This window comes from Pseudonaja textilis, chromosome 13 (genome assembly GCF_049901715.1).
Source record: "Pseudonaja textilis isolate UNSWEBS1 chromosome 13, rPseTex1.2, whole genome shotgun sequence".
NCBI classification, from domain to species: Eukaryota; Metazoa; Chordata; class Lepidosauria; order Squamata; family Elapidae; genus Pseudonaja; species Pseudonaja textilis.
This window is the reverse complement of record NC_142002.1, coordinates 3,189,628-3,213,371: the sequence shown is the minus strand read 5'-3', so window position 1 is coordinate 3,213,371 and position 23,744 is coordinate 3,189,628. Positions and strand designations below refer to the sequence as shown.

General features: G+C 42.7%; 1 protein-coding gene across 1 annotated transcript; it reads left to right on the top strand.

The window, feature by feature from the left end:
- The first annotated feature begins 511 nt into the window (after positions 1–511).
- Positions 512–21,037, top strand: ARRDC4 (arrestin domain containing 4). Its single transcript, XM_026709381.2, has 8 exons — positions 512–917; positions 8,091–8,160; positions 10,604–10,751; positions 12,329–12,431; positions 12,955–13,211; positions 15,164–15,326; positions 16,949–17,103; positions 17,202–21,037. Exons 1-8 carry the CDS (start codon positions 608–610, stop codon positions 17,256–17,258), a joined length of 1,263 nt encoding a protein of 420 aa, XP_026565166.2. The 5' UTR covers positions 512–607; the 3' UTR covers positions 17,259–21,037.
- Positions 21,038–23,744: the final 2,707 nt, after the last annotated feature.

Here is a 23,744-nt window from a genome sequence, read left to right as displayed (position 1 = left end):
CCACTCTCAACTCCACGTGGTTGGCTGCCCGTAAATGGTTCTGTTTCCCCCTTAAAACCCTCTTTCCCAGAGGTGGAAGCCCACCAGTCTTAAAAGTTGCCCAAGTTTGAGGACCCCTGGTCTTTCCAATCAGCCTCCAGACTCCCGTTTTGTCTCCAGCGACTTTCTCCAGGTCTTGGAACCTGAACCAGATGGGACCCTTATCCCACGATCCAATTAGGGGACTTTAGGCGCGCCGCCGTCCTTTAGCGCTCCCCGACCTCGGTTTACTTAGAGCGGGGAACGGGGCGGCGCCCTCCGGGGTCCCGCACGGAGCTCTACGAGAGCGCCCGGTTGGGCAAAGCTCGCCCCACGAGGCCGCTTGGACACGCCCCCTCCTCCCCCTCCCACCCTGTTTACCGGGCCATGCACATGGCTCGCGCCCGCCTTCGATTGGCTCCGGCGGCCCGGCCTGCCATGCGGGGCGGCCAATGACGTCGCGGGCCACGCGCCACGGGGGGGTCGTCTGGGCGGGGCGCGCGGGACGGAGGCGGGGCGCCTGCGCGGCTGAGGCGAGTCCGTGGCTGAGGCGGCGGCGGCGGCTGCTGCGGCTGCTGCGGCGGCGGCCATGGCGGGCCGGGGGCGGCCGCTGCTGCCGCCGTTGAAGGCGCTGTCGGTGGCGCTGGGCGAGGCGTCCTGCGGCGCTCAGGGTTACCGCGGCGGGCAGGAGGTGTCCGGGCAGGTGTTGCTGGAGCTGGCGGCGCCGCTGAGGCTCCGCTCCCTCCGCCTCGAGGCCTGCGGGGGAGCCCGGGCGGCTTGGACCGAAGCGCCGCCGCCGCCTCCGCTTCTTCCTCCTCCTCCTCCTCCGGTGGCGGCCGGGACCCGTCTGGAAGCGGAGGTGCCTTACCTGGAAGCCCGGCGGGAGCTGCTGCTGGCAGGCGAGCCGAGGGAGGGGCCGTGGGAGGGGAGGGAGGGAGGGAAAGAGGGCGAGGACTACCACCCCCATCATCCCCGGCCGCGGCGTGGGGCACAGGCGCTTCAGCGAGGGAGCCTCCCGGCAAAAGTCATCGTCCCCCACCCACCCACCCACTCGAAGAGGCGGGACTGCCCTCCCCATCGCCCGCGGCCAGCCAGACGACGCGGGACTACACTCCCCATCGTCCGCGGCCAGCCGGCGCCCCACCCCTCTGTGGGTGGGTCGAACCCTTCCTTAATCCTCCTACCGCAGCTCCTTTTCCCGAAAGCGGCTTTTTCTGCCTGAGACGTCGTGGGGTGCGGGGGGATGTATTCCGTCTCCCATCATCCCCAGCCGATGCCTCCGGAAAATGCCTTGGCTGGAAAAAAAAATCTGGGGAAGTGGGGGAGGGGCATCGGAGTCCCGGGAGTCATTCTTTCCTTCCTGTATCTGCATCTGCCCCCCCACGACTCTTCCCCTGTTTGGGGGATGATGGGCCTTGCAGTCCGACGAGACTGCAGGATGACGCGCTGAGCCGTGTAAGGTCCAGTCGGTTCGGTGGAGAATTTGGGATAAGAGTTGCTAATTTCTACTTGTGCCCCATCTTGATTGCTTATTGTCCCCTATGACTATATTCTATATATACGACCCACCCTATGACTATAAAACCTTAGGATTATTGTTAAGGGTTGCACCTTGTGACTCTTGACGGATGTCTTTTTTCTTTTATGTACACTGAGAGCATTTGCACCGAAGACAAACACCTCGGGTGCCGAATCACGCTTGGCCAATACAGAAATTCTATTTTATTCTATCTTCTTCCATGGCGGGGTGGGGTGCAGCCTGACTTCAGTTCCCACGGTCTTGTGGGCTGTGCATGATGGAGGTTGCATTCGGTGGGGGGAGAAGGAAAGGTGTTTTGAGTGCGCATGTACGTATTGGGAAGGTGAGAGCCCTGGCAAAGGCCATTTCTGCAGGCATCCGTGTCTAAAAAGAAGATCAAAAACGGAAACATTCTGTTCTTCCAGCTGGCCAGGCTTATTTATAGGAACAGAGAAAGGCAATAAATCTCCCTGCAAGGACTGATAGGAACTCAGGTTGATGAAGCTGGAGCCTGTCTAATGGAGGCTGGGGAAAAAGCCCCAGAAAGGCTGTTTATAGTGTTTTTTTATTTATTTATTTTAACTGCCTGCCGCTCTGTAAACAAGTTGTTGGCTCTCTGGAACAATTGGGATCTTGCTTTCGTCGTGCACATGCTGAATCATACCCCCCGGTTAAATAAAGCAAAAACCATTTAAAGATCAGTTGGCTAAGATAAAGCCAGTTAGTGAAATAGACGGAGCAGGTATGGGATGAATAAATAAAATGGGAATGGCTTCATAATGTGCAGACTCAGTTAATTAGATGTGAAATGGAGAGGAGGGTAAGGGAAAGGATCGGATCCTGCTGGGGTCGAGGGATAGCTTGGGGGAGCCAGGGTGGGAGAGAAACAGTCAAAAATGATAGCTGTCTTTCTGTCAAAAAGCTTCCAAAATAACAATAATCGCAGCATCTTTTACAGTATCAGAGAAACAATCAGCCGCTGCCTTTTTTTTCCCAGAGGCTCTCTAGAACAGTGGTCGCCAACCAGTGTCTGCTAAGTTGCTATTTTTCCTTTTTCCGACCATCATCTTTTCTGCTGTGCCGGGAGATTTAGATTAGCTAGGGAAGCAGGAAATGGTCGGATTTCTTGCTTTCTAGCTAAGCACAGCCGAACCTCCCTTAGGACTGAAGGTTTGCTTGCAATCAAATTCAGTGCAGACTCACGGCAAGCAAATTTGAGAGACTGAGCTAGCCGACGGCAGGTAGATCACTGAATGATTTTGTGAGCAACTCCATCTGCCTGCTTTGCCTGATTTTGGGTAAAAGTTGCTTTTTTATATAAAAAATTCAATATTTACATACATGGTGTGTTGTGAGTTAATTTTGTGAGTTTGCTTGCAAGCAAATTTAATGTGACAGACTGAGCTAGCCAATGGCAGATAGATAGATTTCTGAATGAATCTGTGATTCTGTGAGCAACTCAATCTGCCTGCCTGCTTTGCCTGATTTTGGGTAAAAGTTGCTCTTTTTTTATAAAAAAAAATATCAATATTTATATAAATATTTATAATATTTACATACAAGCCATGTCCAGCCAGTCACATGACCACCAAGCCATACCCACAAATTAGGCTACACCCACAGAACCAGTTAGTGGTCCCTGGGATCTGAAATTATGAGTTTGGTGGTCCCTGAGGTCCAAAAAGTTGGCGACCCCTGGTCTAGAATACAGTGCTGGCAGCTGAGTCAGGAAGGAAATGAGTCATTCACATATGAATGTTATTCAAGAAGTGGAACCTGCAGTTCTGAAAAGGGGAAAGGCAGAGCTCACTTAGTTCCATGGGAAATTGGCTGAAGCCAAGCTAGAATTGAGGAGCCTGAGTTGGGTATAAAGTCTGTCATTTCCTCCTGAAAGGGGAAAAAAACATTATGCCAAGGTGATGGGGTCCTTTCAGAGGACAATACTCAGAGAGACGCTAGGAAGATTGGAGAGATCTCTTAGAATGTACCCAATTTCGTTATACTGTCTGCAAAATTAGACAGATTTTGACGGCTCATGGACAATCCATCGATATCTGCGATATATGATCTTGTCTTTTTTTAATGATTATTATTACATGAAGTATTGGTATACTTATAAAGTCTTAGTGAGACCACACTTGGAATATTGCATCCACATTACAAAAAAGATGCTGAGACTTCGGAAAGAGTGCAGAGATGAGCAACAAAGATGATTAAAGGACTGGAGGCTAAAACATTCGAAGAATGGTTGCAGGAATTGGGTACATCTAGTGAAAAGAAGGACTAAGGGCGACATGACAGCAGTGTTCCAGTATGTGAGGGGGCTGCCACAAAGAATAAGGGATCAACTTATTTTCTAAACCACTAGAAGGAAAGACAAGATGGAATGGAATTCTGATGGATGGAAACTAATCAAAGAGAGAAGAAAACTAAGGGGAAATTTCCTAACACCGAGAACAATCAACCAGTGGAACAGCTTTGCCTTCAAAAGTTGTGGGTGCTCCATCGCTGGAGGCTTTTAAGAAGAGACTGGACAGTCATTTGTCTGAAATGGCATAATGACGCATCCGATCCGCAGGCTGCCAGTTTGACGCCCCTGCTATAAGGTTGGACTAGAAGACCTCCAAAGTCCCTTCCAATTTGTTATTCTGTGTTCTAATGCTTTTTATTTGTAATGCTGGTCTGGGACTGTAATAAAAATTACCCCCTTGAAAGATTTGAAAGGGATGAATGTATTCCACGTGGTTGTTTACGACTATTGTTGATAGATCCTCTGTAATTCCAGATTGTAGTAGAAAATGCTTGAGATTGATGAGAGGATCCCTGGTGCAAGGGAGAAGGGCACGAGCCAAGGAATCGAAAAGTTTAGCGCCAGCTGAATTGGAGGAATAGTTGTTGGAATTGGAAAACAAAGTACAGGTAGTCTTTGACTTATGAACACAATTGAGCCCAACATTTCTGTTGCTAAGTGAAACGTTGGTTTTGCCCCATTTTGCAACCTTCCTTGCAACAGTTGTTAAGTGAATCACTGCAGTTGTTAAGCTAGTATCATGATTGTTAAGTGAATCTGGCTTCCCCATTGACTTGGGATGTAAGAAGGTCGCAAAAGAAGCTCATAATCGCCCTGGGACAATGCAGTGGTCATAAATATGGGACAGTTGCCAAGCATCTGAATTTTGGTCATGTGATCATGGGAATGCTGCAACAGCTGTAAGTGTAAAAAACAGTCATGGGTCACTTTTTTCAATACCGTGGTAACTTCGAACAGTCACTATATGAACTGTTGTAAGTCGAGGACTACCTGCAATGATTCCCATATCCTGAGTCTGATCCCATACACGTCTACATAGTTTTCTTGGCAGCAGTACAAAAGTGATAATATCTTAATTCCTTTTTTATTTTATTGCTATACTGAATCAAGTTACTGCCCATCCACAAGTTATTCCAATGGGTGCTAAAGAAGGACCTTTTTGTGATTGTGTCTTCTACACAACTGTTAAAAACACAAGAGGCTTTATTTACCCTCTGGGTTTTTCGGTTTTTTGCCAAGATAATTTCATTGGTCTTTTAAGGTCCTATAGAGTTTTGCTGAATTTTCTTCCGCATGTTAACATGTCTCCCTAATAGAATTTTCCAGGATTTACTGGCAGCTATGCGGGAAGGAGCAAGCAAAATTCTCCAGAGACTTTGACTCTGAGCAGCTTCTATTTTAAGGCTCTGTTCTCACTGGCAGCTATATCTGGTGAAACTAGGCCCGTTTGCATCCCCAGCAGTTGTAGCGTGTTTAACATATCCTCCTTGCCTTCGTTGCAAATTTGCTGTCAAGTGACTACAAGAGATTTTGAAACACCCTGCTTATACCTAGGAAACAGAAAAAAAATAGAAAAATAGTGTGTGGGCGCAGGGGGGTGTTCCTCTAAAGAAAATGGAATTAAAAATAATAGTAGTTATCGATTTAAAAAGAAGCTATTATATTGCACAAAGTTGGCTTTTCACTCCATGCCAGGTAGCTATCCCCCAAAACCAGTTTCAGCCCATTTTTTAAAACAGCGTAGCAAATCTTAAAGCCAATGGTGATGTGACTCCACTTCAAGCAAAGCACAAGATTTGGCACATGGTGCCAGTTTCCTTCCTTCCCTTTCTGTACAGTTTTGCCTACACAGGAGGAATGAAACTCTTTTAATATTGCCTTCATTAGATGTAGTCCACTTATTGGCGCTTTAATCCGTGAATAAAGGTTGACTAATGCGCAATGCAAGCAGTCCTCGGCTTACAACCACAATAGAACCCAAAATTTCTGTTGCTAAGTGAGACATTTTAAGTTAATTTTGCCTCATTTTACGACTTTTCTTGCCACCGATGTTAAGTGAATCACTGCAGTTGTTAGTAACACAGGCTGTTAAAATGAGTCTGGCCTCACTGACTTTGCTTGTCAGAAGGTCAGAAAAAGGGATCACATGATCCCGGGATATGGCAACCGTCATAAATATGAGGCAATTGTGCCAAGCATCTGAATCTTGATCACGTGACTGTAGGAATCCTCAACAGCTGTAAGTGTGGAAAATTGTCATAAGTCACTTTTTTCAGCACCGTTGGGCCTTTGTGCAGTCATTAAATTAACTGTTGTAAGTCGAGGACTATCTGTAACGTGAGCGAAGAGCCCTTTGGCTTAGGTTGCCCTTCCCTTTGAACAGCTTGGAAAACAAAGCCTTCAAAAGAAGAAAATTTAACCGGCAAGCCAGGATTTCTGGCTTGTACTTGACATTTTTGGGGGGCAAAGTTTTTCAACTATTGGGCTGCCTTACTCACATTGGCAGGAAGTCATTGCGCTTGTGCAAATCATTGGAGTGCTTCCATTCCTAGAAAGGCATACGCTGCCCTCGGGGTAGCTTACAGCATTAAAATCTAATTTAGTTCCCTGACATTCACATTATCCAACTGAACTTCAGTCAAGTTCGTTGCTTTTTTTTAAACTCTCCGCACAAAGTGACATCACAAACGTTTTCCCTTTTGAAAACACAAAACACAAAGACAAACGTGCATAGCTCTGTTTCTGCCCATCTCCCTTCCATACAGGGCTCAGTAGCTCCTCTCTTCACCTACGCAATTTGTGTGGATAATAGAAAACACTAATCGTGCAAGACTGCGCAAAGCACGAAAGGACTTTCGGTAATGTTAATTTAGCTCTGAAATGTTTGCTTACGTTGCCTGGCTTGAAGAATTTACGCTCTTCCGGATGTTGCAGAACTACAGCAGAATGTTGTGTTCCTCAGCACAACAGCCTGTCCCAATTGGTGGGGCTTAGCAGATGCTGAAGGGTGTCCTCTCTCCGCCTGATAGGAAAAGGCCTATAGAACGATTTAGCCCGTCTCACTGACCCTACAGAATTTGACTCTGCTTGCTCGCGCTTCAGTGACCGTGATCTTGCAAGGAATACAAGCAGTACAGGTAGTCCTGAACTTAGGACCGCATCTGAGCCCAAAATTTCCATTGCAATGCAAGACCGTTCTTAAGTGAGTTTTGCCCCGTTTTATGACCTTGCTTGCCACAGCTGTTAAGCAAATCACTGCAGTTACTAAGTTGGTATCATCATTCTGTGGCTTTGATGTACACACGCAGCTTCTGCATCGGAGACAAATGTGTCAATCAACCAGAGAACCAATCAGCTGCTTGGAATTTAAATATAGCTCCAGACAAACAGCCAATTGCAGGACCACACTGGTACACAAGACCCTTATAAGCTAAGGAGAATAGGACAAGATTGATGATGTTACCTAGTCTGGTAACAAAACGTTCAGAAATTAAATTGAAACAAGCTTGGAGAGCAAACCACAAATGTGTCTAATTGCACCTGACCAAGTAAAGTATGAAGTAAAGTAAGAGACCTTACAACCCAGTTTGCCTCTGCCCATAGTGTGGTTCACCTGGACGTTGGATGTATCAACTCAGTTTGTTCGAGTAACAGTAAGAAACCAGGGTTTAACATGACTAAAATAGAATTAGAACAGGAAAGTACAGGTAGACCTTGACTTACAAATTGTAAGGATCCTGCCCATTACGGTCATAAGTCGTGACAGTCATAAAACAGATCACCCACACGACCGACCCACTTTTATAACCTTTCTTTGTGGCAGACGTTAAGCAAATGCACCAACAATTTCTGGAAGCAAGCTGCTCCACTTGTTAATTGTTCTCACTGTCAGGACATTTCTCCTTAGTTCTAAGTTGCTTCTCTCCTTGATTAGTTTCCACTCATTGCTTCTTGTCCTGCCTTCTGGTGCTTTGGAGAATAGCTTGATCCCTCCCCCCTTCTCTGTGACAGAACCTCAAATATTAGAACCCTACTATCATGTTGCTCCTAGTCCTTCATTTCATTAAAAAGTTGCCCAAAGTTATTTTTAATTCTGTCCTGGTTGCTGCCTATCAGTGAAAGCAAATAAAATTTTATTTAATCAGCATGTAGATTTTTTACTGATTTTGCTCTTGGGGGGCTTTTCATAATGGCTATGATTAATAAGCATGATTTTAAATAATATTTTTCTTTCGTCTATAGGTGATGAGGGCTTCATCCTTTTAGAAGCTGGGAAATACGAATTCCCTTTCAGTTTTCAACTTCCTCTCCAGTAAGTGAAACCACTTAAACTGAAATGTTGGTTTTCATTGTAAATGTTCTCACAGAATCTCTGCAAACATTTTACCAACGGTGTGCAAAGTGGATGAAACATAGTACTCTCTTCTGGCATGATCCTGATTTAGTTTTGATTTGCATTATATTAAAAGGTGTTTAAAAATAAAAGCTAACAGTGAGTACCTGGTAAATCCTTAAGTGCAACAAGTTGGACTTTAGGACTGTAATAACTTTGTCCTTGATAACGACAGCAAGAAGCAAGGGATGTACAATCCACTGTTCATTTTAAAGAGGCATTATAGAATGCAATTAAACTGTGTTGCAGCAGAAATGCGGATTTAGCAAAGGTGATTTGAATAAAAATGAAATCCTTGTCCCAATTCTGTGAATAGTGTAGCTTTAAATAAATTTGAATGCCATTTGCAGACTTGGTTGGTTGAGAAGGAAGGAAAATACGATTAGGACAATGACTCAAGCAGACCAAATTTGCTGCTAGCAGTAGCATTTTTTTTTTACTTCCACTGTTCGCTAAGGTTGATTGTTTGATGAATCAAATAAAGATTTAAATCATTGGGAATGTGCACCAGAAAGTGTACCCATCCAAGCGGGCCTGTTTCCATCTTCCAGAGAGCCTCCAGAGCCCGCGGAGGCCGTTTTCGCCCTCCCGGAGGCTTGAGAAAAGCACACACACACACACACACACAGTCCGCCATGGTGCAGGAGGCCGACTAGGCCACGCCCACCATGGCCACACCCACCATGGCCACACCCACCCAGCAACCAGGCAGAGAATCCGTTGCTAAATTTTTTGATGCCCACCCCGAATACACCAGGGGGTTTTCTGTGCATCTGATGTTTTAGTATTTGTTGCCAGTTATAAAATAAATAAACTGTGATAGTGCCACAATAACATGCATTTTACTTGATGTTCAGTATGCATTAAAAGTTCAAATTGGCTTTGTTAAGCCTTCCTGAAGCAACCGCAGAGAACAGCTGCCTAAACAGTCGCCTTTTGGGGTTTCACATTTACCTGACCACAAGTAACGGGTTAATCAATCAATCAGTTTATTACAGTAATAGACCAGAGACCAGAACAAATAAAAACACTCACTAAATATACTATTAAAAATTCTAGTATAAAATAATACCAATTAAAATCTATATATATATAAAAGCAAAATGCCACTCACGCATCATAACAAAATCTCCAGAACTGTAAAGCCTACAAACTTGAAATTTCGCATGTAGGTTCCTCTTGGCTTCTAGGTGCTCACTAAGAAAGGATTTTTCAAAATGATCATCAGAGCGTTAGTATTTTGTATATTATTATTAACAGGCTCTGATGCTAAGGAGTTCTACTCTCACGCCCCACCTGAAAAGAAATCTCTTCCAAATGCAAAACACAAGCAGAGGAGAGGAAGTTCAGTTTCACAGCAGCAACTAGCTTTAGTACAGAACAGTTGAGCTAAGCCATGCCCAGGCTCCTTGCTGTCTCACACAGCAAATACTGTTTCAGTTTCCAAACAGCCCTCAACTCTCTCACACACCTGACAGGACACTAGACAGATGAATACCGACAGATGCTGGTAGGCAGAGGCACAATTTCCCCCCCTTTTCCTCCCCAAAAACTAAACTCGACAACATAGTTTCATAGCGAAGCACGGGTATCATGTTAGTCTATGATAAAATTCAGTCTGTCAATTATACATGGTCTAACTATACTAAAATGACAACCCATAAACTCTGGGGACCGTTGTTAGTTTAATAAGGAAAAGGGAAAGGAATAAGTAAGGGGTCGATTAAATAGTCTCCCGAGCCATCATAACGTGCCAGAATCCAAATTCTGTTCAGCGTAATTTCTTCACCCATAGCCATATGGAATGCACAGGGCAATCTCTCAGGACCCTGAGCATCTCTTAAACATGCTGCCAACCCCACAAGGGACCTCACAAGGAACCTTATCATCAGAGCAGGAAAGCCGTAAACAGTTGCCTAGGATAAGCTGGCCTCTGGAAAGGAAAACGTGCATTCCAATAACCCTCCACTCCAACCAATAACTCCGAGACAGACCATCTTCTCTAAAGTTCTGTTTTAATTGGATAGTAAACTGGCACATCTGGCGAATCTGAAAGTTCTGGGCTTCCTTGCAATAAGTAAAAACTACAAATCCATCCCTTGCACCCATCATCACATCACGTGCCCCAATCACCATCCGTCCCAACTTGAGACTTCCCCTCACTTATGCGCAGAATAACATGACCTTGAGTTAGAAAAAAGAACGTTGTTATATCTAACTACATACACTCCAAGAAATTCCCCCCACCACCACCACTCACTTTCCCAGGCTCAAAAAGTGGCAGCGTGGGAGCATCCGATCTCAATATGGCTTCCAAAGCTGACAATGTACTAAACTTGCCATTTCTCTGTCTCGTGTGCAGCCCCTTGGCGACCTCTTTCACGGGGAAATACGGCAGCATTCAGTACTTTGTGAACGTAACCCTGGAGAGCGCCAGCGGCCCCCGTCAGTCGGTGTCGAGGGAGTTTCAAGTGATCAGCCACATTGATGTCAATTCTCCGGTTCTCTTGGTAAGAGCAGCGCATGTCCAGGAGGGTTCAGGCAGTTCAAAGGAGTGCAGGTAGTCCTCGACTTAACCACAGTTCATTTAGCGACTGTTCAAAGTTACGATGAGGCAGGAAAAAATGATTGTCAGCCTCCAAGAATCCTTTTCCTGCTTGTCTTCCTGGCTGCCATAGAAACGGGGGGGAAGGAAGAATAATTGGACTTTGTGAGGGGAAGGTTGCTGGAGGTTTAATAGACTAGAATTAGAATAGAATTTGAATTGAATTGAATTCCTTATTGGCCAAGTGTGATTGGACACACAAGGAATTTGACTTGGTGCAAATGCTCTCAGTGTACATAAAAGAAAATATACGTTGGTCAAGAGTCAAGAATCATCAGGTACAATACTTAATAATAGTCATAGGGTACAATAAGCAATCAAATCATACTAGGAAACAGTCAATATAGATCGTAAGGATACAAGCGACAAAGTTACAATCATACAGTCATAAGTGGGAGGAGATGGGAGTGATGAGAAGATTGATAGTAATCATAATGCAGACTTTATAAATAGTTGGACAGTGTTAAGGGAATTATTTGTTTAGCAGAGTGATGGCATTCGGGAAAAAACTCTCCTTGTGTCTAGTTGTTCTGGTCTGCAGAGCTCTATAGCGTCATTTTGAGGGAAGGAGTTGAAACAGCTTATGTCCAGGATGTGAGGGATCTGTAGATATTTTCACAGCTTTCTTTTTGACTCATGCAGTATACAGGTCCTCAGTTGAAGACAGATTGGTAGTAATTGGTTTTTTTTTCTGAAGTTGGTGAAATGTAAAAGTTGGGATGTTTTTGTGACTATGCTTTCTGGCTTACTGCGCAGATGTAGCCTCTTATCTGTCTAAGCCAGGGGTGTCCAACCTTGGCAACTTTAAGATTTGTGGACTTCAACTCCCAGAATTTGTGGACTTCAACTCCCAGAATTCCTCACCCACTTTACGAACTTTCTTGCCACAGTTTTTTTAAAGAACAACTGTTCATTTAACAAGGTTGTTAAGGGAATCTGGCTTCCCTATTTGTTTGTCAGGAGGTCGCAAAAGGTGATCACACGACCTCAAGGCACTGCAGCCATCCTGAATATGAGTCCGTTGCCAAATGTCTGAAGTTTGATCCTGTGATCATGGGGGATGCTGCAGTGGTTCTAAGTGTGAAAAACGGTCATAAGTCGCTTGTTTTGGTGAGGTTGTAACTTTGAACGGTCACTAAATGAATAGGGAGATACACCTGGTAGGACCCAGAAGAAGGGCCTTCTCCATAGTGGCTCCTTCTCTCTGGAACATCATTCGCCTAGAGATTAGAATGGCCACTTTCTGGTTTTTCATTGGAGAACATTTCGCTTCTCATCCACGAAGCTTCTTCAGTTCTCCTTCTGAAGAAGACCAACCCCGCGAGTTGGAGAAGCTTCTTGGATGAGAAGCGAAACACCTTCAGGGAAAAATACAGAAAGTCCAGTTGCTTCTTGAAAAAGCACCTTTGGGCCAACCATGACCTGGATGACCGAGAATCTCCACAGACGTTCATGGATTCTTATTCTTGCCCCATTTTGCAGAGTCCTGTAAGACAGACTCAAGATAAAATGATTGGTTGCTGGTTCTTCACTTCGGGTCCGGTTTCTTTGAGTGCCAAAATCGACAGGAAAGGGTTTTGTAATGGTAAGTATAATTCGCTTCATGCTATTATGTTTGGCTTTGGAATATGCTGCGAATGCTGTTATTTCTGAATTTATAGAAATCTTGGGTTCCTCACAAAAAACGCCTTTAGAAAGAGAAATCTAGTAAGCCTACATACGTGTGACTAAATCAATTTAATTTCCATCGTAACAAGTATGTGCTTAAGGCCCACAGTTATAATGAGTGCTTACATTTTAAAATGTGTTAGCTTAGAGAGAGGAACTAAAACAAGAGGGGGAAAAATAGCCAGAGGGAGCTGTCCTAAAAATGCAAATTTATTTTCATCATAATAGATTAGTTTACAAATGTGGCTTTTTTTTTTTTTTTTCATGTTGCCTAGTGCAGAATTAGAAATTATTTTTTTCCTGGCGTGAATATTACCGACAATAGCTACTGCATTCCAAGGCATACTTAAGAAAACAGTGTCCTACGAAGGAGGAGGCTGTGACTTGTGTAGGTACAATATAACTTACTTGGTGTTCCTGGGCTCTTTCTTTGGCTCTAGGTGAAGTTATACCAATTTATGCAGAAATTGAAAATTGCTCCTCGCGGCTAATTGTGCCGAAAGCTGCCATTTTCCAAATACAGACTTACGTAGTCCGAGGGAAAACAAAGACTTTTCGTCAAATGGTTGCCAACGTGCGAGGAAACCATATCGCCTCAGGAAGAACAGATACCTGGAATGGCAAAACTCTGAAAATCCCACCTGTCACCCCTTCTATCCTTGACTGCTGCATTATCAGAGTGGAATATTCCTTGGCGGTGAGTATGGTTCCCCCCCGGTTCAATCTGTCGTGACCCATAGATTGTAATTCAAGAGACCATCGATCCAGCCGATTTTGGCTAGACTTAGAAACTAAGAAGAATGGAGCTACTGGGACTTTCATAGGAGACCATTAGAAGATCGCAGAATTATAGAATCATAGAACCAATCTGTTGGAAAGGGCCTTGGAGATGATCTAGTCCAACCCTCGAGCAAGAGCTTCTATACCATTCCAGACAAATGGTATCCAATCTCTCCTTGAAAACGTCCAGTGATGGACCACCAAAACCTCTGGAGCCATTCCATTGGTTAATGGTTCTCACTGACAGGAAATTTCTTCTTACTTATAGGTTGGGTACCCTCTATCCAGCTTCCACTCATTACTTCTTGTCTTGCCTTCTGGCGATTGACGAAACTAACTGTAGGAGTTGACCAGGCTGAGCTTGAGGGAGGGTTCAAAGACGTCATTAATCTTGAGTCCCTTCATGCTCACAAGAGATCTAAGTCCAGCCCTCCTTCAAATCCATTAATTCTTATCTACCACCAATTTGCCTTGACTATTATATATAGAAATATATATGTATGTATATGTATGTATATGTGTGTATAGTGTGTGTATAGTGTGTATGTATGTATTTTGTGTGTGTGTGTGTGTGTGTGTGTGTGTGTGTGTGTGTATGCTTGTTTTCTGAGGTTCTCACAGGTATTTGTATGTGGATCTTTGGTTATTCAGGTTTTCTCCTCTGTAAGATTGGCAGTATCTAGGCAGCGTTGATGAATCATTCGTCATCTTCAGGCTTGTGTCTTCGGCTCTGTGCTCTCAGAGGCACAGAGCCGAAGAACAAGCCTGAAGATAGATAGATCAGATAGAACGCTAGATAGATAGACTGCCAACAGACAGATGAGAGGCAGAGAGAGAAACCGAGAGAGAGAGAAGAGAGACTTTTATAGAGAGAGAGAGAATGCTAAAATTCTCTACAAGGATCCATGACGGCACAGTGGGTAGAATGCAGTATTGCAGGCTAATTCTGCCGACTGCCAGGAGTTCGATCCTGACGGATTCAAGGTTGGTTCCATCCTTCCAAGGTCGGTAACTATAAGGAGGTGCTATTGCTATATGCCTTTGAAAAATCCTGATTTCCTGTTGCTATAATAATCTGAACTACTAATGGTCAAGGCAAATCGGCCGTAGATAAAAGTCAACGGAATTCAAGGGGGGCTGAACTTAGATCTCCTGTGGCCATGAAGGAACTCAAGACTGGTGATAGCACTTAGACTTATACACTGCTTTACAGTGCCTTTACAGCCCTCTCTAATGCATTTGAAAACCTTAAACCTTAAAAAATATTCCCAAAGAAAGCATTATTTATTTGGAATAGAATAGAATGAGCTGGAAGGGGCCTTGGAGGTTTGTTTGTTTATTTGTAGCTCACTTTTATCATTTTGACGAATAACTCAAAGCAGCAAACATATCTAAACACATTTTCCTCCTCCTATTTTCCCTGCAACAGCCACTCTGTGAGGTGCTTTGGGCTGAGAAAGAAGGATTGGTCCAAAGTCACCAGGATGGCTTTTTGTGTCAAATGCAGGACTTTGACTCACAGTCTCCTATTTTCTAGTCTGGTGTCTTAACCACTAAACCAAACTGTCTCCTTTTCATCTAACTACTTTAATACTGCGGCCTAGATATCTCCATGAGGTCAACAGGAGCTTAACTCAGAAGAGATTCAATATTATAAGGCAACTAAATTAAGTGAGTGGAATAAATTCTTTTGAAATAGGACAGAAAGTTCCAGGATATGGCTTGGAGAAGGGATTCCTGTTGCAAAACTCTTAGGCTTTATCCAATATTACTGCGTTTGTGGGTATTTCCTGACTTTGGCAGCTTGGAAAATTACAAACTTGGTTCCCCTCTGGCAAATGGTTTAAAATGTCTTCTCTCTCATCACAGGTATATGTTCATATTCCCGGTGCCAAAAAACTGATGGTTGAACTGCCTTTGGTCATTGGCACAATTCCATGTACTGCTTTTTCCAGCAGGAACTCAGATTTTGTCAACCAGCTGGCTATGGATATGAGGTGGCTGGCTCAGGCACTGCCAGATCATCCAGAAGGTGCACCCCTGGGGCTTTTAGTTTTTTCTCATCATTTGGGGCTGATATTTTTTTTTATTTTTTAGTTCCAAGGGAAAAACAAATCTTGAAAAAAATTCAAAAGAAATCTGGTATAGTGAAAGAAGTGTTTGACTTGGATTGGAGAGAGTGAAACTGATAAATAATCAATTTGTCTAAAAAAGCTTTTTTGGAAGCCTAGATCAATTTCTCTTTTTCACTGAAATCTTAAGGGATGACTGTTTAAATATGATGCCAGGTTTTCTTGGCACGCCTTTGAGACTGGATAAGATATTTTATGATAGGTTGGATAAAATCAGTTATTTTACTTAAAATGCATACATTGAAATTGTTTTGGGTTTAAAAAAAAAAAACCTTCAATCATTTGATGATGGTACCAAAAGAATATTTGCATTTCAGAGTTGAACTGTGGAATCCTCAGTATTCTCTGAGCTTGGATGTTTTCTTGCAGATGTTTCATGACCCACCTAGGTAACATCATCAGTGCTAGATGATTTGCACACTCCCAGCACTGATGATGTTACCTAGCTGGGTCATGAAACGTCTACAAGAAAACATCCAAGCTGAGAGAGCCCCAAGACCCCACAAAAAGAGCCTTGTCAGGCTTGTCCCAACTTGAATGTTTAGGAAAGAAAGACAACCCCTAATTCCATTTTGTAGCGAAAGGTTTATTTTTACTAAAGTCAAATAAGGTTACAGCGTAACCTCCTCTTCCCAAGCCCTCCCCACTTCATGAGTGTCCAGTGGAATTCGAATTAGATGTTTTGGTAACAGCTTCAAGGTTTGGTGCCTCTTTGGTGGAGTTTCACATTCCATTTTCAAGCTCATGTCTCTAATGGGCCCCTCTGGTTCCTGTCACCCTGCATCACCCCTTCAAACCTCCCCATTTCCCCCCCACTCCCTGAATTTTTATAGCAGGATGACAGCTAAGCGAAATGGGCTGAAGATGGCAGACTTCACAATTTTTTATTCTGCAATCAGTGGGGTCTTGGTGTTATTTCATTGTCTGTACCAATTTGCACAAAGTGCAAGCTGAATAGAGTATAATCCCATACTGGCTTAATGTGAAACTGGGCCTAGTATGTTGATCCACTGGGTGAAAAAAATAGACCTTTAGGAAAGAATTGAAATACTCTAGAAAGGGAATGGACATTTTTACCATAATACTTTATCCAAGGCAAGTACGTGTTCATGCATTAGTATCAAGTTCTTTAAAATTGGGTAAAATACACCCTCTTTTATGTATTAGTGATGGGTTTAGTTATTCGATTTGTGCTGTTGCTTAAAAAAAAAGATGGAGAGAAATGATCAGTAGCAAACTTTATTTAAATCACGCTGATTTCAAGTAGGGTTTTCTGTCTGTAATTTTTATCAGCTCTTGATAGTTGTCAATCTTTTCACCCAGGAACGGATAGCCTGTACTTTGAATTCAAGCCACACTTTAAGGGCTTATGTTGCACTAAAATTATATCATGGCTGCATTTTGGATCATCAGCCATCATAATTGCAGCTCAGGAACTGACTGATATGCAGAAGAAAATCACTGTAGCATGATTTTACTTTGATGGAGATTACATGTCCATGCACATGTGTTTGTTCCCTAGCACCACCCAATTATGCTGATATAGTATCAGAGGAAGAATACTCAAGGCATGTTACTGTTTATCCGACTTCAATGGATTGTGACGAGCAGCTGCGTTGTCCTATGCTCGCCTACATCCAAGAATTCCGATTTCAGCCGCCGCCTCTCTATTCAGAGGTAACCGACACCCTCCAGTGCAATCTTGAAAGCTCCCCAACCGCTCTGTGTCAATTCATGAAACCCAAACAGTAAACGCTTCTGTTTTTTCTGTGCAGATCGACCCCTATCCTACTGAGGTAGAAGACAATCGGCCGGTTTTACTCACGGATTAAGGGTGATTCCCGAAAACCTTGGTTTGTTTTTGGTTTTTTTGACTGCCTCTTCTTAAAGAATTTTTTGTTGTTGTTCAATAAAGCAATTTAAAATTGGAGCAGGCACCAGAAGATCTAAGTCAAAACGAATCTTGAACAAGAAAGGAAGCGTGGAAGAATGTGTTATTGGCCCACGCAACAAAGCCTGGACGTTGTTTTGGTCAGATACTTGTTATTTATTACATTTTTATCCCACCCTTCTCCCCTATATGTTGACTCTGGGCCATATCTGGGAAGAAAATAAGTTTAGGTTGTGATTCCTCTTCTCATAATGTTCAGGATATTTCGGAGAGCAGTAAGACAACCAACTACAGGAGGTCTGCCTTTGGGAATACAAATATTTACATCTGTATCCAGATACAAGGATTTTTGCTTGGCACGATCAACTCCTTACCAAGATTAAGTGAGATTTTGACTGCGCAGATTATTCTCTTTTCTTTTTTTCCTGTTAAACACACGGACATATCATTCCTAAGTTTAATAATCACAGAGCAATACTGCGACATTTTTACCGTGAGTGAGTAACATTAAAAATACTCCGTGCAATGTTGCGTAGGCAGAAGCTTGGTCTCATTGCCAGCTTTGGAAATTGCAATTTTACAGCGGAGGCTGGTTTTCAAGAGTCGCTTTGCTCAGATTGCTAGACTTTTGGGGTGGGCTGGGGGGCTGCTTCAGCAATGTGGCCTGATTTGGCGAGGGGCCAGGACAGCCCAAACTTTCAATCAGGACTTTTTCAGCCATTTGAGATGCCATGACTTTAAACCTCTTAAGTAAAAAAAACGATCCTTGGCTCCGTTGTTTGGGATAGGTATAGTTTTATTGCAAGCCAAGCGTATTGCAGTCAAGCAGAGCCCAAAACGTAAGAGTTGTGCACCAAAATCCCTAAATGGAACTTTTCCTTCCCTTTACTGTCTCCCGTCGCCGACACCCCCATCAGGTTCGGGCAAGACGTTTTCCGAACGGTTAGTTCAAGCATAGGCGGCTTCTCCCAGCTGAGTGACCTTGAAGCAGCCTCTTGGGGGGGATACATAAATACCTGCTGCTGCTAAGCTGTATATAACAAGGACGCTTTTGCACTCTTTAAAAATTTGCCTAATGAATGATGAAACTCTATAGGACTATATCCATGGAATGTTAATAAAAGATCCTGTAAAAATAAAAAATAAAAAATCCCTCCCTCCTTCCTGGAATGGGAGTCGAGACCAAAAATATTTTCCACTGAGGCCAACTTGCCTTTCTTAGGATTAACAGAATCCAAGATAGAAGAGCGTTATTAACAGACCCAGATAATTTTCTGTGAAGTTTGATGAGAAATGAATTATAGGTACTGTGACACGTGGGTTTAAAATTTAGCATTAAATTATTATGGTGCAATTCTTTAAATTTGTTTCTCAGGTCAAGGTGCTTTGCCCTGAGGGTAAAGTCTTATCTTCTTCCTTAATTCCTGGAAAATTCTGTACTGTAACCTTTCAGCCTTTGCACTACAACTCACGTCCAGAAATATTGGCAGCATTTCCATCCATAAACCGGTAGTCCTCGACTTAACGACCACAAAAATTTCTCTGGCCAAGCAAGACAGTTGTTAAGTGAGTTTTGTCACAATTGTTAAGCGAACCACTGCAAGTGTTAAGCAGGTAGCACTTTTGTGCAGTGAATCTGGCTTCCCCATTGACTTTGCTTGTCCGAAGGTCCCAAAAGGGGATCCCATGACCCAGGACACTTGCAACCATCATAAGTACGAGTCAGTTGCCAAGCGCCTGAATTTTGATCACGTGACCGTGGGGATTCTGCAACGGTCGTCAGTGTAAAAATCAGCCATAAGTCACTCTTTTCAGTGCCGTTGGAACTTTGAATGGCCACTAAATGAACTGTTGTAGGCCGAGGACTGCCTGCACTAAAATCAATAGTTCTGCAGGGCAAGAAATGCCCTATTTTCTTCCTTGGTAGGCCAGAGTGGCTATTTGCTCTATGGCACTTCTACCTTGTCTTTGAGCTATGGTGGCGCAGTGGTTGGAATGCTGTCTAATTCTGCTGGCTGTTTGCAGATCGGCAGTTCAATTCTCACCAGGCTCAAGGTCGACTTGGCCTCCCATCCTTCTGAGATCCGTTAAATGAGGACCCAGACTGTTGGGGGCAAGAGGCTAACTCTGTAAACCGCTGAGAGAGGGTGGCAAAGCACTGTGAAGCCATATATAAGTCTGAGTGCTATTGCTATCATTATTGCTATTGTCTTTCAGAGGTTTTGGGTTTGGACTAAGAATATCTATACCCCGAAGCTCTATTGTTGCACACGCGCCCTACTTTTTTGGGATGAGCCTTCTACACCACGTGCCCAGATGAAAGACAGGGTGGCAAGTTGAAATGAGGAGGCACATTGTTGACACAGGCCTTGAGCATGTGCCCCGTTGCAAATTTTGACACCCCTGGTTGTAAGTTGAATCCTAAATAGAAGCGCCTTATTCTGGCCTGTGCATAATGACCTGGCAAAGTGTGATAATCTTGTCTTTACCAACCTTTCATGACATTCGAAGAACCCAAAGGAGAGAGGTACTCTCGAGCTGTGTTTCTGAAACCTGGCGAGCTGAAGCCGACTTGCTGGCTGGGGAATTCTGGGAGTTGATTTCCACCTATTTTCAGCCCTCCAAGCTTGAGTTTAGGCAGTGGGATCACTACTACAAGTTTGTTTTCTGCTAAAAATGAAGCTGGGTGTTGTTCTGTTTAAAGAGCAGCCCTCTGGGAAAAGAGAACCAGGTTGGTTCGAAGTCCTCCTCTCTTCCTCTGTCCTCATTAAATAAAACACTTGCCAGCCCTAAGCCCATCCTCCAGGGTCACTTTTGAACTGTGGTTAACGAAACCAGAATTTCGTTTCCTCCAGAAAAGGGGGGAAATGGTTTGAAGGGATATTGTAGCCTCTTGTTTTCTACAGGAGGTCAAGGAACATCCAGGCAGTGTCTTCCATTCCAAGAAGCGAAGTTGCACAACTTGGTTGCACAACTTAAATGTTTGCAAACTGACTTGCTGGCTTTTTAAGCAGTCTTCTAAAAAGGGATGCAAGAAAATGCATTTCAAGTCCTGCCTCTTGCTCTTCAAACCATTAATTCTCTGTATATCTTTTCCAAAAGAGGGAAACAAAACCCTTTAATGGTGTCACCAAGGCCTTCTTAAAAGAAATGAAATGCCTTTTGTTTTGCTTTCCAAGTCAAAATGTAGAGGAAGCCAAGTTTCCTTACTAAACCCCTTTTAAAAAAATTTCTTGAAGAGCAATAATACAGCGGTACAAAATGCACGTCTTAAAAGGTTGAAGCCATGATAATTATTTGGTGCTTTCAGGGGCCGATTAGAATACTAGTAAGAGCTGGCTATTGATATTGCAAAGATCATAGAAAAATAGGAGAAGATCCGCACAAATCAAATTGATGATCTTGAGATCATGTATATCACATGCAAGTCAAGTGTGGCCTTAATATTGTTTAGAAAAAAGAAAAAAGAAAGGGAAAATACTCCTAAGCATGCTGTGCCTCTATAAAATTGAATAAGCAAAGTTTTGCATTCTCTTCTCAGGACGCATTTTGCTTCTTAATCATATATGTATTGCACAATGATTTCTCAATAATGAAAAAGGTATGTTTTGTTATGTTTTCAATTCCTGTGCAAAGCAAGAAAAATAATTAAAATTATTGTACTTTGTATTAAAATGTGAGCCCTACGGATTTCTTAATAAAGAAGAAAGGTTGCTTTTTTGTCTTGATTTTTTTTTTTTTTAAGAAAGAAGAAGTTGCACATCTAGGCATAGGATGGCGTGAGGTGGCCTAATCTTTCATAAATTAAAAGCTGTTTCGCCGCAAGCAGGGTGTTCTCCTGAGTTAGCATATGAGAAGAAAGAAAAATAATGGAGTCCATGACATCTCAAGAGAAATGCAAAGCGAAAAAGCAAGTGAACAGAAATCCCTTAAAAATGCCATTAAGTTTGAAATGTAGTCCTTGGAATCCAGCCCAGGAATTGTGTCATTTATGACCTTGATAAATGCCAAGTATCCTAAGACTTTGTTTACGCTTTTGTACGATAAGCCTTCGGGAAATTTTTTTAGAGAGGCCTAAATGAAGACTAGCTTCTGCTTCATTTTTAGCTCACCGAGATGTTAATTTCCCCCACTTTCTGTCAATGTTGATAGTTTATTCAATATATATATTTCACGCTCTTATCATAGATTTTGCTTAGCTTAGCTTAGCTTATTTACATTCATAATATCTTGGAGCCGTGGTGGCGCAGTGGTTAGAATGCAGTATTGCAGGCTGACTCTGCTCCCTGCCAATAGTTTGATCCTGACCGGCTCGAGATTGACTCAGCCTTCCATCCTTCCGAGGTCGGTAAAATGAAGGCCCAGATTGTTGAGAGCAATATGCTGACTCTGTAAACCTCTTAGAGAGGACTTAAAACCCTGTGAAATGGTATATTAATCTAAATACGGTTGCTATTGGAATATTTTAATGTAGTCTACCCTGTTTAACCTGGTCAAAGAGCAGTGATGTGATTCTAATAAAGGATGCTGTTTGAAGGAAACACTTGCAATTTATTAAATTTCCTTCTGACCTCTGTGCAGGTTTAATCAAGCAGAACAGATGTTGCATCTCAGATAAGCCAAATGTTACCCGTGGTTCTGTATAAAAAAATTACAGGAAAACCCAATCGAGTGCACTCAAAAGTTGTGCCCTTTTATGTGTGTTTTTCTTTAAAACTTTGGAGTCTAATCAAAACTGGTGGAAAAGAAGATATCCCCTTAACATGCAGAACACGCTGCATTTCTTCTGCATTTAAAGTCTTTAGTCTGCCTTGTCTATTGTTAATGTTTTTAATATCCAGCTGCAATCATTTCTTTCACTGCAATAAGTCACTGAATTGGACTCTTCTAAAGAGATAAGACTTAATTCATTTTATAGACCTGTCCTTGGTGCTTTGGGGATAATCTTGTCTTTTTCAGCCTCGTTTTTCAGGCTGAAACAGCTCTTAAAAAATCAGAAAATAAAATACAAGCTGAGTAGTCAAGACCTTGTTGATGATCCAAACTCCATCAAGGACCTTGGAGTACTCACCTCTAATTATCTAAGTGCTAAAGCCCACTGTAACTACATAGCCAAAAAGTCATTAAGAGTTGTTAACCTAATCCTACGTCGCTTTTTCTCTGGTAGTAGCACACTACTAACTAGAGCATACAAAACATTTGCTAGACCAATACTCGAATACAGCTCATCAGTCTGGAACCCACATTACGTATCAGATATTAGCACAGTTGAGAAAGTCCAGAAATATTGCACAAGAAGAGTTCTCCAGTCCTCTACTCGTAGAATACCTTATGCCACCAGACTTGAAATTCTAGACCAAGAAAACCTTGAATTATGCAGTCTTTGGTCTGATCTTAAGTATGTTATATAAAATCACACATTGCAATGTCCTACCTGTCAATGAATTCTTCAGCTTCAACCATAACAATACAAGAGCAAACAATAGATACAAACTCAAGGTTAATCGCACCAAACTTGATTGCAGGAAATACGACTTCAGCAACAGAGTGGTCAATGTCTGGAATACTCTACCTGACTCTGTGGTTTCTTCCCAAAACCCCAAAAACTTTAACCTTAGACTGTCTACTACTGACCTCACCCCTTTCCTAAAAGGTCTGTAAGGGGCGTGCATAAGTGCACCAACGTGCCTACCGTCCCTGTCCTATTGTTTCTTTTATTTTTCTTATATGTACCCATTTCATGTATTCATAACTATGTATATACTTATACCTATTATCTTGTGAGCAGTTGACAAATCAAAATAAATAAATAAAAGTAAATAAAATCCAAGTAAATAACTCATCAGAGGTAGCAAATTAAACATGGGAAAGGGAAAAAAATTCCAAAGGCTCGTAGGAGAGCAGGCAGGCAAGACTATTAAGAGCACACAGGAGTTTAATCTAAAGTAGGCAAGGCCAATAAATACTCCTTTGAGATAGAATCCAGGGAAGAGCTGATAATGGTAAATCCATTTTAAAATATTTCTTGCAAGTTTGCAAAGCCCAACCAAGCCTCTGTGTGTGTGTTCTGCCGTTGCTGATTATAGTATGTTTAAACAGCAAAGCACGTAGGCTTGGGCTGATCTAAAAATAACACAAAATCCCCATTGCAAAGTAGCTGTAAGGTTTTGACAATATCTTAAATTTGCTCTCCATACTGAATCAACGTGATTCTTTTTTTTTATTCTTTGCTTAAATGAATTTGAACCCAGCTGATCATAACTACTAGTTCAACCTCGGTTTAGCATAGCACAGTTTTAGCAAAACGTGTGGGAATCCAGTGGCTAAAAGGCAGCTTCATACGATAGATTTCAAAAAAGGAGTAGCTTCAGATGAAATAATCGTAAAGATGATTTCATCTAACGGATAATCATGGCTGCTCCCATCA